This window comes from Chinchilla lanigera, unplaced genomic scaffold, assembly GCF_000276665.1.
Source record: "Chinchilla lanigera isolate Chin_1 unplaced genomic scaffold, ChiLan1.0 scaffold00045, whole genome shotgun sequence".
Taxonomy (NCBI): Eukaryota; Metazoa; Chordata; class Mammalia; order Rodentia; family Chinchillidae; genus Chinchilla; species Chinchilla lanigera.
Window position 1 is genome coordinate 18707231 of NW_004955446.1, and position 15482 is coordinate 18722712.

The following is a 15482-nucleotide window of genomic DNA, read 5'->3' on the forward strand; positions in this document are numbered from 1 at the left end:
GTGCTTGCCAGGCAGGCACTTGTGCCACTGAGCTATATCCCCAGCCTAGCAAGAATGTATATTCTGTTCTTGTATGGAACAATAACTCTCAATGTGAATGATCTCAACTTCCCAATCAAAAGACACACACTGGCAGAACGAATAAAAAGATAAAACCCAACAGTATATTTAAAAAAAACTGCTAACCCAAAAAGGTATTTGTAGACTAAAAATCAAAGGATGGAAAAGAAGACCCTGAACAAAAGTAGGAGTAGATATCCTATTTTCAGACAAAGTGGATTTTAGCCAAAACTGATCAGAAAAGGCAACCCCAGTCACTACATATTAGTTCAAGAAACAATTCAACAAGAAGAGATAATAATTATAAATATATATATATGCAACAAACACCAGTACACCCAACTTTGGACACTACTGGACACAAAAGATCAGATAAACATCAACACAATTACAGAAGGGGACCACACCTTTAAACAAAGGAACTTAATAGATACCTATAGAGTATTTCACTCAGTAACAAAAGAATACTATATTAAATATTTTACTTGGCCTAATTTTACTCTTTAGAATCATGTACCTTTATTAATTTATAGATGCTTCGGTTCCTCCTCCACTCAAAAGCATAACAAATCTTAGAAAGCTGATCTCAATTCATCTGAATCGCATTTAATTCTTGAAAGAAAGTTAAAACAACAGAGTATTTCATCTTCAAGTATTTTCTAGGAATTTATTTCTTAATAAAAGTAGTGGATCTTTAAAACAGCCATGTTACACAAGACTGACTCTAAAACCCAAATACCATAGGCAGTGTGATATAATTAGATTGGGTAAAAAATATATACACACACATATAAAATTCTAATTGTAATCAAGGATGAAGTATACATATATATGCACGTGTATATATAGATACACACGAAGTTTTTAACACCTTCAAAATCTTCACGTTATGAGCTGTACAAAAATTGAAAATGTCTTTTGGATAGAAAGTATTCCTCTCCTTTGTATTCCTGCCCTACTTCTACTTTACCTGTCTTAGCATATTATCACATTAAATAGAATTCATTGATCATTTGTTTACAGATATGTTTTCTTCCTCATACCTCTAAAAGAAAGATATAAATGAATATTAACATCAAAGTAATACATAAACTAGGCATTTTGGTGCACTCCTATAATCCCTGCAGTTGGGAGGCTAAACCAGGAGGATCGCTGTCAGTTTGAGGCCAGCCTGGGCTACATAATAAGTTCAAGACCAACCTGAACTACATAGCAAGACTCTATCTCAAAAAACAAACAAAGCCAAAAACAATAGTTAATCAAAAAATTTGCAAAGCATTTCCATAAATTCAAAAGATTTCTGTAATAAGGTAAGCAGAAATGCTTCACAGAAAGAATATCAAACAGTACTTAATTACAAAAGACAAAAATTATGTACCTTCCTATGATTTATTGATCAGAAATATTATCTCTGCTTTAGAGTGAAAAGCCCATCATATAGTCAATACAAAGACTAGGAAGTAAAGAGAAAAAATGTCTGCACTCTTGGTCCAGGTTTTTTTTTTTTTTTTTTTTGGTCATAAAATGCTTTTAGAGATCCAGCATAAGTTAGGTAACTTGGGCAGGCATTCAGGACAACTGTGAAGCATAGACATCTTGGCCACTAAACAACTAAGTGAGTGAACTTTCATGACACTGCCATTCTGAAATGAGTTCTTTTTTATTTTTTTCTGAAATGAGTTCTTGTCATGAAATGTCATGTGTTTCATTATGTAATCTCAGCCCTCTGTGAGCATGTTATGACTATGACCAGAGCAAAGGAAACCAGAAATGTCTCAAAATCAATCATGGGCCATGAAGCCAGACAGACTATATGTCAGATACAATTTTCCTTGGCACCACTTGGGCATAACTAATTGATGACAATCGTATGTCCACACTGGCACATTTCCACAGGGGACGTGTGTGAATATGTCACCACATCTGGATGCGAGGCTTACTTGGGTCCTGAGGCACAAAGACCTACTAAATCTAGAGAACCAGCAGCTGCACTCAATGAGCACTGTGGGAGCTCCACAGAGTGATGAAAGGACTAAATTACGGAAAACTGTAAATACAGATTTCTTTCATTAACAAACGAGGTAACTGCTGCAGTCATCTCTCGTTCAGACATTTGCCTCTTACAAAAAGCTAGCATCTAAGTATGTATATTCCTAACTTTGTCAAGGAAATCCATATTTTCCTATGAAAAGACCATGCCATTCACATAAAGAAAAATGAATCAGATTTCTGTTATTGCCTTTGAATTAAGAAAAAAAAATTTCCACACAGAAGCTAGAAAGAAAAAACATGATACTCTCCTCTCACCATATTTGTAACAGTAGTCCTCTTCCATTTAATTAAAATGTAAGGTTTACATAATTTGTAACAAATCTCATGTTAAAAATTCAACAAGCTACAGTAGAAAGCACTGTAATGTAGTAACAATTAATTTCTTTGATATGACAGATGAATACAAGTAGTAACTTTTCCTAACTCATAAATTTGGAAATAAGCTTGAACAATAATTTTATTGATTGTACACTGTAAAATATTAATGAACTGATTAACAATAAATTTTGAGTAAATTATGCCAATAATTACATGAAACAGTGAAAAGCGCCTCATGAAGTCTTGTGTTCTATTCATAAAACAACCTCAATAAAAAACAATTTATAACTGAAAAAATATTCACAAATATATAATTAAATCTCTCTCATAAATCTTAAGTAACTACTTTTCCCAGGTAGAGTGACAGAAATCATCCTACAAAAGCAGAGTTGGACACTTCTAATTCAAGTCAAAAATTAAAAATTCACTTGTCCTATACCTTTTCTGTTCAGATAATGTTTCTCCATCTCTCTTGTTTGTGTCTTGCATTCCTTCAAACTACTCAATAGTCTTCGGGTGCTCTTCTATTCTTCATCCCCACGCCTAACACTGAACTGATTTTCCAAGACGTCTGGTTAACCTAGGCTTATAAGTAGGTAACAAAAGATGGGTGTCAAATTAAGCACCCCCTTCCCAGAAGATAACTCAGACATGAAAGCCAATTTTCTCTATTTCCTTACGAGTGCCATTTATCTCCTAAACATTTATGTGGTGATAGAAGTCATTACTAATACATGAGACTTTTTCACATGTGGGCTGAATAAAGAAAACAATTTCCTTTTAGGGAAATCTTTTTTTTTTTTTCAGTACTGGGAATGGAACCCAAGGGCACACTACCACTGAGCTCACCCCTAGCCCTTTTTATTTTTAACTTTGAGAAAAGGTCTCACTAAGTTGCCCAGGTGGGACCTGAACGTGTGATTCTCCTGCCTCAATTTCCCTCAAGGATGGGATTACAGGCATGCGCCAGTGTGCCCAGCTTCATAAAAGGTCCTTTAACATATTTTTTTCATTTGTAGATCTATAAATGCTCAAGCAGCAAGACTCTGACTAAAAAAAGCACAGCTTAATACATCCAATGAGAAAACAGAAACAATTACCTAAAAAGAAGACTTAAGTAACAATTAAAAAATAAAGCCAATGACTTTTCTCATCTTCTATTTTTAACCTAAGACTTTTACAAACCATTAAAACCATCCGTGTTATAAAAATGCTGGTCCTACCAGCATTCTATGTATTTGAAAAACATAAACTACAGATTACAGAGCTGGACTCTGAAGGAGTGAGAGAAAAAAAAAGTGTGAGGAGGAAAAAAGAAAAGAAGAAATACATAGCTAGCTCACTAGCTGACCCCTAAAGAAATCTAGATGACTCTATGATTTCATCACCTAAGTTTCTTTTACTATCATGAAGAGCTGGGTCATTCAAGCCCAAGAACAGGACTCTGCATCCAGTTTGGCACAGATGCTCTGACTAATGCTAGGCACCCTGTCTATTTTCTTATTATCTGCTCCCAGACAAAGTATACAGTTGATATCTAAAAGGAATTTTTATTAACAAATATTAAGTTTGGTCAACAGCGTTAATACTCTGGTGAATAAACTAAGTTCTATTTAATAAGTTATCTTGTCTAATTTATGGCCTCAGGTCAACACAACTGCTAGTAAACCAGTTTCCCCACAAACTGGACCACAGTGTCCTACCAAGGGTGACTTCTGGGCTCTTTCTCCGCTAACTCCTAAGAAGCAGGAGAGTTCCAGAATGAGGGGATCTGGAGATGGGCTGGACATCTGCAAAGTACTGCAGTGGTCATCAAGTTCATCGCCCAGTGGCCCTGTTTTTAGGTTCCTCAAAAATTTTATTCAAGGTCATGGAGAAAAATCAAACAATGCAGAGTTTTCCATTTTTCTATTGTACTTAATACCTTCCCAAAAGCACAGTCCAGTGCCCAAACTGCAAGTGGCAAGAACAGTTATGTGCTGATTTAGATGTCAACAAGTGTACGGCTTGAGAAAAATCATATTTTCAACAGTCTCTTCCACCCCAAGAGTTTGAGAGCTAAGTCAGCCAACAGTGATGAGCCATGGAGACTCTTCAAAAACCTCTTTGGAGGCCTTTCACTTTTCCATGTGAACAGAAAACAAAAGAACACAACTTTATGTCATGCAAATGCTGTGCTTGACCTCCTTCCCCAAATCAAACCACAGAGAAACACAACTTCTGCTTTTCTTCATTAATAAATATCCCGGCATCTGGAATAATAAAATTTCCCTTTCTAAAATGAGTCTATAGTCGATTTGGTGCTATTAGACAGAAGCAGTGAAAAGACCTGAATAAAGGTTTTTTTGACAAAATTTAGATGATACAGGACAATGTGTACAAAATGCCATTTTTTTTTTCTTTTTTTTTTTTTTTTTTTGGTTTTTCTCCGGTACCGGGAACCGAACTCATGACCTTGTGCTTCAAAATGCCATTTTTAAAAGTAGTCATCTTTCTTAAAAGTTGTCTATTTTCTTTTCTTCACACCCACATCTTTACACACACTGCAGCACCCCACTGAAAACACTCACCTGACTTTTTTGCCTTGCTCGGCAAGCATTTTCACCAAATCAGCAATGGGGTACTGAGCTTTAGCTGCACAGAGACCATAGCCTGTGAGGAGTATTGAGAACACAAAAGAAGAATATGTTTTTTATTTTTAAATCTTATGAACTACAACTTTTCTTGATCAAAATATATTGTATGCCAACCTAGGCAATCAGTCAATAGAATTAGAAATGAAAGCAAACTTACATTCTGGACTTGAAAAATGTTAGCCTGAATTTGAAAATTAAAAATCTAATGACCTCCCCTCAATCTTCCACAGTATGTGATACTGCTGGGCCCCCTCCACTTACTGTGCCACCAACACAACTGCCGTGTGCCCTCTCTTCCCTCCTCCCTCTCTCGCATGTTTTTCAAACTCTGTATGCTTGGCTTTGATGACATTGCACTCCTCATTCCCCTCTTAATTTTGTTCCTCCTTAAATTCTTTGTATGGGTTTCCTCTTTCTGTTCTCTTCACTGGATGGCAAAGTTTCTCCTAGGTCTTTATATCTGGCTCTCACTCCTCCCAGAAAATCTCAACTCACCCCAGGATTCGAACAACCATCTACTGACTCCCAATCTGTCACTGACTACAGCATGGCCTGTCATTTGACCTCCAGGACATTATGCTCGCTGTCCAAACCTAGTGTCTCCAGAAAATAACTTGAAGTTCCCACATCCACACCCAAATGAAAAAAAAAAAAAAAATTCTTCATATATGTTGTTATTACATGTAAGTTCTGTCATCCTCCTTCACCCTTAACTCCTCCATCCTGTCCATTCTACCCTTACAATGACTCTCAAATCTGTCTCTACTTTTCTAGCTCATGTTTTCCAAATGCTAAGACTATTCAAGCTATTCACTCCACCTTCCTCCGTTCCCAACACCACCCATCCTTGAAGCCCCAAACCTCTACTTCCCTGTAAACCTTCCTAAATTCCTTATGATGGAAAAAAATTGGCCTTTGTCATAACCCACTGTACTTTACTCATCTATCTGATTTCTTCACTGGATGAAAAATGCCTGAGAGAGTAGCCCTGTCCTCTACATCTTTACACCTTTACACTCTAGCCATTTCTCAACAGCCAAAACCAACGCTGCTTTGGATAGGAAAACATGCAGGAGTTTCTCAAATACATTACGGTATATCTGGTTTATCTGCTTCTATCAGCTTATTAGCAAGAGCAGCTCCATTACCCAAATCCACATTTTAAATACCCCTAAAAACACTGCCCTAATTTGAGGCTTTCACCTTATGATTCAATGAATTTTGTTATTTTAGTCTTGTTATGTAACCAATGAGTAAACAACCCACATGTCAAATCAGTAGGTTTTCTTTATAGAAAACTCATGATAGGATGACACAGTGAAAATTTTAATCAGAAACCAATGTATTACTCCTGATAATACCATAATATTCTTTAGCAAGAGTGAAGAACTGTACTAATCCCTAGAAAATTGGGGAATCAAGACCCAGAGAGATTAAATCACTTTATCAATGTCATGCAAAGTATTAGAGAACATATTAAGTACAAAAGCTCATCCTTCTTGGCCATGTTTCCTTATCCTGGTGGAAACCAGATAATTGTGAATAATTTTTTAAATATCTGCTTTTTAAAAAGAGAGTAATGTTCACTGAGTAATGTTTACTAATGTCCATTAGACATTAGTAATGACTAATGGATGAGCAACTTTCTTATATCAAATCTAATTTAATCTTGATAACAGGTCAAAGCATTACCAATGACAAAAAATTGCTAAAACTCACAAATGATTTCAGCATTTGTACAGAATCATAGAAAGACACAGCTAGAATCCACTATATCATTTTATAGAATATTTATGTGATCCTCAAATATTAATTTAAACCTAGAATTATCACTATTTCTCTACTAGTAGTCACAGACTTGCTATATAAGTTTCCATTACGTTTAAAAAATACACTATAAGAAATTATTTTAATATAATAAATTACAACAGTTATAGGTTGTTTCTTGTTATTTTGCTTTCTTTTTTTTTTACCTGGAGTAATAATAATGCTATTAGCTTCTCGAATCATGTCAATCGCATTGTCAAGGTTAATTTCCGTATGCGTGCCAGAAATTTCCATGGGTTTTCCGCCAGCTGTTGAAGTGGTACCATAGCCTCCAAGAATCACATTAGCCAGGGAGCGATTCATTGCCTAAAGAGTGAAATTATCAACTTTAGGATTTTAATCCACATAACTCTTTGTACATGGAGTGTATATTGTATATATGATATTCAGAACCATGTAAAGAGGTTTATTTGTTTGATCTTTTGAAGCATTTTATTTTTAAAGCATTTTAATCAGATAAATTATTTTTAAAACTTTAAATGACAGACATCTAAGAGCCACATTTTTTCTATCAAGTCGATTGTACAAATGTATTTCAGTAAAAAACAAAAAGTAAATAACAAAGATTTTAATGAAAATTGCCAGAAAAACTTAGAAATTAATCAAAATTCAGATCAACTGTTGTCTGAACACTGATTAAGCAAATTCTCTCTCCATATTTATATGTGTTCCACCAGAATAAAAGAAGCCCAAAAAAGGACAGGAATAAAAAAAATTTTTAAAGTGATCCCACAAACCTCTCTAGTGAATTATGTTACCAGATATAAGCTGTCAAGAGCCAGCCAAAAGGAATCAAAATGACAGCAGTACATTTCATTTAGAACTCTGCTGCCCTCTGTCATCACAGAGAAAACATGGAATCTAACACTCATTTTCCTAATCTGTTACAGCTCTGTGAAATCCTACACCAAAATCGTAAATGAATTTATCACTAGGATCCTAAAATATTTCACTTCCAAAGAAGCAGATGAATAAGATTATATATTCTATATATCTACACTCACCTTTTACCTAGGAAAAGAATCTTAGGAGAAAATAGAAGAAAGGTGCTCCTCATTGCACACTTATATATAATTATCTAAGAATGTACCATGCAAACACCACACGAGAAATACATGACTCACTGTTCTGCTTTAGAGAGCTGCCCCTTTGTAAAGATGTATGGAATTGGTGCAATAAAAGGAAAGGAGAAAAGCTTGATGTTTTGAGTAACAATGCAATTTAAGATCTACATCACTTACTGTATATGATCAAAGCAATCATTCTACATGATTAGACTTGAATTTACCATTTTAGAAAAAAATTCCAAAAAACTATTAAACTCTATTTTAGGAGTTGTAATAAATATAGCACTGATCCACTGTACCACTTAAAATATATGTGTCAATCTATTACTTTAACAAAAGGTAAGACTTTGTTATTTATTTATCCCCCCTCCTCCCCACCCCCGTACCGGGAATCTAACTCACGATGTTGCGCTTGCCAGGCAGGCACTGTGCCGCTGAGCTAAATCCCCAGCCCCAAGACTTTGTTATTTAAAGGCAAAAAACCACCTACAGAGCATCAGTGATAAGCACTACACCAAAAAAGATCTTGACCTCCCATACACTGATGGCCACTTTCCTTCACTGCTGAAGTTTCACACAGGTAAAGCCGAGGAGGAAAAGGAACACAGAAGATAAGCAAAGAGCCTTGAACAAATGACAAATGTCCAAGATGGGGAGTCAAAACGTCGTAAGAACTTTTTAATTGTTCTTTTGACCTACCTTTTATCAAATATAACATTTACATTTCACAGAAATCAAAATCTGATGTTAGTCTAAGGTTGTATATATAATAATTACATGTAATAATTGTATATACAATAAAGCCTGGTATTTTTATGTGTATATTATTAATAGATGAGGGAATAAGAGAAAATTTGCTTTTAATTAAGTCCATAATCCCAATCTTACATAAAAGTTTGAATTCTTAACACTTCCTCTCATATTTAAATCTAACATTTAAATGAAAGCCTAACTATCCATACCTGAAACTCCACAAATGGTCAATTTTTTTATTTTTATAACTCTTTTCCAGTTTTAAATTACAGAATCCTGAAATTAAGCCATCAAAAATATGTTCTACCAAGCTTTTGCCTTTGAAAACTGACTCAAAAAACTATTTTAGAATTGAGATATTCTTGGCATTGATAACTTTTTTAAAAAGTCAAATGAACAGAGACTCCATCACCTTATCACACAGTTCTGCACAGGGACAAATCACAGAGGGTTATGACGCAGATGGCCACATGAATGGGGAGGTACACAGCCGCATTATTCTAACTTGGCTTAAAAGGAACCATTACTTTCTCCTATAAAACTAAATGGAGGAGAAGGAAAGAATTCCTGAGGACACTTACTTAAAGTATACCCACTGCTGATGGCAATTTAGGGAGAAAAAATAGAGAACCCACAGTAGTTTAACAATCAAAGTCTACTTATTAAACACATATCCACAATTATATCACCATTATGCTAATTCCATGTGGTCTCCTAAAAACTAAATTATTTTTTGTCTCTAAATTTACCATTGCAACATCATGTTCTCAACAAATGTTTAGGGTTTATAACTTTGTTTCTTTTTCTTTTTTATTTTTGCTTGCTTAAGTGATTAATGAGGCTATCCTCTGGCCAGGGATCCACAGATTGAATAGTTCCCGGCTTCCAAGACAAAAAATTTGCAACACTGCCCAAGACTGTTCCTGTTAAGTGATTAAACCCAATAATGAAAATTGTAGTCTACATTAAACAGACTTTTGATTCATACAATTCTGAGTACACTGTAAAAAATAAGTCTGAAAAGAAAGGTCATAAAATAGACAAAGACAAAGCAGTAACATATATAATAAACCATTAGCCGTACCTCTCCTTTCAGTGCATTGTAGGTACTAATTAATCATCCACAGAGCAAAAAAATATACTTTATATATATTTTACATAGTTATATGTATGTCTGTGTGTGTGTGTGTGTGTGTGTAGTGTATTTTGGTGGGTGGGGTAAGCTTTTGACCACTTCATTCTGTTCTATATTCATTTGGAAACATGCAGCGAGGTACAAAAATCTGAAAATGTTCCAGTTTTGCAAGACCTCTATTTCTCATTCAGCCTAGACTCTTAGCACAAGTAGAGGAACTAAAAAAATCAAAAAACAATGTCCATTTGATATCTGGATATAAAGTAAATCACTGATTTAAGACTTTTGTTTAGACACTGTCAATGTTTTCAGTTTTTATAATATTGGATGTTGTGTAACCACTGGGCTCAGACAACACCAAGAAGAATTCATTATCAGAAGAAAAATTCAATTTTAGGGATCGCTGGTTAGCCACTTAGGGCGCATTCCATTTCTTCCCAAATAACAAAACCACACTGTTTTGGTTTAGACTTGCGTGTTTCCTTCCATAAATAATAATGAAGAGCAGTATACTAGTACTATATTAACACTAGAGTACCTGCTATATAACCCATCCAAGACAAAACAGTCTTTCTATGTTCATTTAGCATGAATTCCATTCATTTGAATGTAGCAGGTACTCTGTCAGCCTTCATAAACACACAGAATAATGAACAGTGATTTTAAAGACCTTCTCTGTAAAATGAGAGTATTTCCTACCTCCAGAATTACTGTGAAGATGAAATGTGCTAATATTTATAAAGCACCCAGAATACAGCATTGTATGAATGTCCAATTTTAAACAGTTATTTCATTTTCATTATTTTTCTGAACTACCTTGAACTGCTAAGCATGAACCACAAAAAAAAAATTAGTTTTAGTACAGAAATTTAAGTTAAGAATCAATAAAGGTTAATGAAAAAAGTCAGAAATCAAAGAAATTTGTAAAAAAAAGAAAATGTCTATCTTCAAGATCTAAAATATGTCTGGCTTGTTTTTGCACTTGTTTGTTTGTTTGACAGACACCTGAGAAAAAAGAGTGTACAATGAAATATGCACAGCACTCATTCCTAGTCAGAGCTTAATTGTTTGTGGAAATCAATGTATTAATATCAAAAGCCAACAAGTGGCCAGGGATATAGCTCAGCAGCACAAGCGCCTGCCTGGCAAGGGCAAGGTCCTGAGTTCGATTCCCAGTACCAAAAAAAAAAAAAGCCAACAAAAAGATTTCACTTCCTTTGGCCATGTACTTGTACTTGTAAAAATTTAACTGAGAGAAATAATCAAAAATGCACAAGGATAAAGACTACAACCAAAAAAGTTAAAAACAACTAATAATATGAATTTGAATATATGTGTATAGATTTACTATATCAGTACAATATATAGACACAGTAAAATACAGTAAAATTACTAAACAGAAAATTAAAATTTTTATAAAATTAAGAGAATATATTTAAACATATGTACATTTCAAGATACTGAATTAGAGTGATAAATGTTAACAGTTAGATGGTAATAGGCATTTAGATTATTTTATTATCTTATTTATCTTTTTCTGCATCTTCCAAGTTTCCTACATTAAACATCTTTTATAGTGATGATTTGATTTTCTTTCAACTAAGGTTTTACATATCCTTGAATATAAAATAATACGAAGTTGCTTTTATAGTTGATTTTTATTCCTCTTTATGATATGTATAGTCCCAGATTGCTATCAGAATACCTTGTTAGCTACATATACAGCATAGAAACTTACAAATGCTACAAAATATGCTGATTGTAAATGGTATGCATGAGGCAGTGGAAATACAATGAAAAGAAACGTAACTAGGGAAAACATCAAGACATACGAAAAAATAGAAAAAAACAGGGCATCACACTTTCGGGTCCCCTCCTATCTCTCAAGAGCTATCTCTCTCGATACATTTTCATACTCTTAAAAAAAAGAAAAGAAAAAAACAAATATGAGATAATTTCAGTCATCATTGCTTTCCACTACGTAATTCTAGTTCCTGTTTTAAAAAGTTAGTGTAGAGTGGCGCACACCTGTAATCCCAGCACTGGGGAGGCTGAGGCAGGAGGATCACTGTGAGTTCAAAGCCAGCCTGGGCTACAAAATGAGTTTAAGGCCAGCCTGAACTCCATAATGAAACCTGTCTCAAAGAGAAAAAAAAAAGTTACTATAGAAGTTACTGTGCTTACTATAACTAATAATGATGACAAAACTAAATAAAGATGGAAAGGGGGGAAATAAAAGACACATACTCCAGAGAAGTTGATAGAAAAAAAAATTTAAGAAATAAGAATAAAAGCACAAAGGTACCCGTAATGACACTGCAACACCTAGATACAAGTCTTAGATCAGCAGAGGACTTCCCTCGGTACAGCAGTATGTCACAGGTTTTTTGGTTCTGTTTTTTGGTTTATTTTTAATTCAAATCCTCCCATTTTATTTTAAAATGAGTTCCTGGCATACCAGAAGTTTAAATACAAAAATAATGAAAATCTATTGCCCTCTGCTGGACAATCAAATTCTCCAAATCAAACAAAGTCAAAACAAGGGTTAAAAGTACATGTTTTGGAGAAAATATTTCTAAATATAAGTGAATTTCTTTAAAAAATTTTTTTTGGTTTTTTCAGACACAGCGTTGCTACATAATCCAAGTTGGCCTCAAATTCCTGTCTCAGCCTCTGAGTGCTGGGATTACAGGTATGTACCACCGAGCCAGGCTCTTGAATGAATGTTTTCATCTTTCAAAACATCTGTATTTTTTAAAAACCCCAAGGCTTGATATTTTTCAAACAGGATATAATATAAACCTTCACATTTAAAAATATCCTGAAGTAGGATGATTAAATTTTAAAATCCCTAAGCTTGTTTTGAATTTGAGTTATCATATCCTTGGCTTTACCATATGGCCAAAGAAATAAATTTTTTGGGCCTTTGTTTGCTTGTTTGTTTCTTTTTATGGTGCTGGGGTCAAGCCCTTGGCCTCATACACGCCAGTCAAGTGCTCTAACACTGAGCTATGGCAGTGTGTAATAAAAAAAAAAGGTGTGTTTAAATTATTTAAAGAAGTATTACAATAGAAGACTCATTGTTATTAACATCTGTCAAAATACTCTGTCCCTTCAAACATACTTACTCCATCATCCTCATCACTCTCTGAAGCAGTTTTGAATGTCCTTTACCATGCATGTCTAATGCAGTTGTTCTGTCATAGCTGGCTTGATATGCTGAACCACGTCAGCACGTTTATTTCTCATGGTCATTTCGACTTTAGGGAAAAGCCAGAAGTTCTCCGGTGCTAGGCCCTTTGAATAAGGTGGATGAGCACACACTATCCTGTTCTTACCAGTCTGCCTTGCCACTGGGTGGCACACGGCAGGAGCATTCACTGTATTCTGATCATATTTCATAAAGACACTCATGAGAGAAGACTTCCAGGACTGCTTCAGAAAGTGGCAATAACAATGCAATAAGTGTGTCTGAAGTGATGGGGACTATTCTGAAGGCGCTAACAGCAACGTGTCTCTTACTCTAATAAAAAATTCTCATTTAAACATTTACCATACTTTTTCTCCACCCCATGCACATCCTCAGTCCCAGAAACATCTTTTCTTATAAAATGGTAACTTCAGCATTTAAGTTGTGAAACTTTCCTTTTTTTGTTGTTTTTGGTTTTTTTCCAGTACCAGGAATCAAACTCATGACTTTGCGTTTGCCAGGCAGGCACTGTGCCACTGAGCTAAATCCCCAGCCCCGAAACTTTTCAATTAAAACATAAGGAGAAAAAAAAAAAACATAAGGAAAATTTTGAGTTTTAAAGTAAGGATTTTTTAAATTGTAATACAACACTGAAGGTGCAGTATCTCTTTAATATCTAAAATTATTTTTTAAATTTTCATTTTTATTAGTGTATGTTTGCAGTACATAACGATTACTCTTTATGGGGAGCTGGTACATGTATCTAACACATCTTAATTCTTTTTTTGTTCTTTTCCCCTCCCTGCATTCCCTCTCCCCTCCCCCCATCTTTTGGTCTCCCTTCCATGTGATCTATCTCCCTGCTATTTATCTCATATAACATTATGCTCTCAAGGTGCATGCATCCATTTCCCTATGAATGACTCAAGTTTATTCTTCTTCATGGCACATAGTACTCCCTTGTCTATAAATACATTTTCTTTCTTCATTCATCCATTCATGAGTGTACAGACTGCTTCTAAATTGCACTCCTATAAACATGGGTATGCGGGTATCACTGTAATACAATGTCTTTAACTTTTTTGGGAGGATAACTAATAGCGAAATAGCAAGGTCAAATGGAATTTCTAGTTTTAGTTTTTTGAGGACTCTCCGACTGATCTTCATAGTGATTGTACTAGTTTATATCCCTCCCAACAATGTAGAAAGGTTCCATTTTCCCCTGTAGCCTGGCAGTGTTTGTTATTATTTGATTTCTTGATGATGGCCATTTCTTCTGGAGTAAGATGAAATCTCAGTGTTGTTTTAATTTGCATTTCTCCAATGGCTAGAGATGTTGACCATTTTATCATGCATTTACTGGCCATTTGTACTTCTTTTGAGAAGTGTCTACTCATCTCAGTTTCCTGTTTTTTAATTGAGTCTTTTATTACAGGCAACCTAATTCTTTTGAATTCTTTATATATTCTCGATATTAATCCTCTGTTTGAGGTACACCTGGCAAACATTTTTTCCCATTCTGCAGGTTGTCTCTTCACTCTGAGGCTTGTTTCCCTTGCTATGGAGAAGCTCTTTAATTTGATAGGATCACATTTGTTCATGTTATTTCTTACACAGTTGGGGTTCTGATCAGAAAGTCCTTGCCTAAGGCTACATCTTCAAGAGTTTTGACTATTTTATTTTCTAGCAGATTGTTTCTATTTTAACATATATAGATCTTTGATTCATTTTGATTTTACTTTAGTACACGGCTAGTATATCTAAATTATTTATACATGTAAAGTATATTCTAATTTCACTTAATTTTATGTTTGTACTTTAACAATCTCTCCAAACTATTATGTAAAGAATAGTACCTATAGTTCAAAAAAGTTCTCTGCTCTGATCTTTAATTATTCACAATTTTCTTCCCATGAAGAAGATAATTAAAAACAAAAAGAAAGCTAGGAAGTATTTATGCCCTTACATTTCTCTGCTCTAATTTTTTTTTAATCATACTGACTATAAAAGATAGACACTCTCATAGATGACCAGTAGGGTCATCTAATTTACATCTATGTAAATTAGAACAAGATTTCTGGAAACATGGTAATAAATATACAAAGCCTATAAAAATAATCATACCCTTTCACTTGTAGGAATTTGCCATAAGATGTAAGTTAGAAATGCCAAAGATGTACTTACATACAAAGAGAAATATAAATTGAACAACCTAAAATATATACCATCAAGGAAAAAGTAAAGGAAACTTTGTATAAATATGACAGATTAATGTAAAATTTTTTTAAATATTTTAAAGCATTTAATGATTAAAAAGTTAAGAATATAGTAGTATTTTTGAGTGAAAAAATCAGATGAGAAAATACAGATATGTAATATACAATGAAAAAATAACTAGAATCTTATGTATTCATCTCCAAAGTAAGTCATTAGATTTTTTTTTT

General features: G+C 34.2%; 1 protein-coding gene across 2 annotated transcripts in view; it reads right to left on the reverse strand.

Moving 5' to 3' along the window:
• Nnt (nicotinamide nucleotide transhydrogenase) overlaps positions 1–15482 on the reverse strand; it is a 92514-nt gene that overhangs the window by 21720 nt on the left and 55312 nt on the right. For both annotated transcript variants that reach the window (XM_005392733.2, XM_005392734.2), the window contains exons 18-19: positions 7040–7199; positions 5001–5082 (exon numbers count right to left, since the gene is read on the reverse strand). In XM_005392733.2, coding sequence (XP_005392790.1) covers positions 5001–5082; positions 7040–7199 — 242 coding nt within the window. The remainder of the gene's footprint in view (positions 1–5000; positions 5083–7039; positions 7200–15482) is intronic.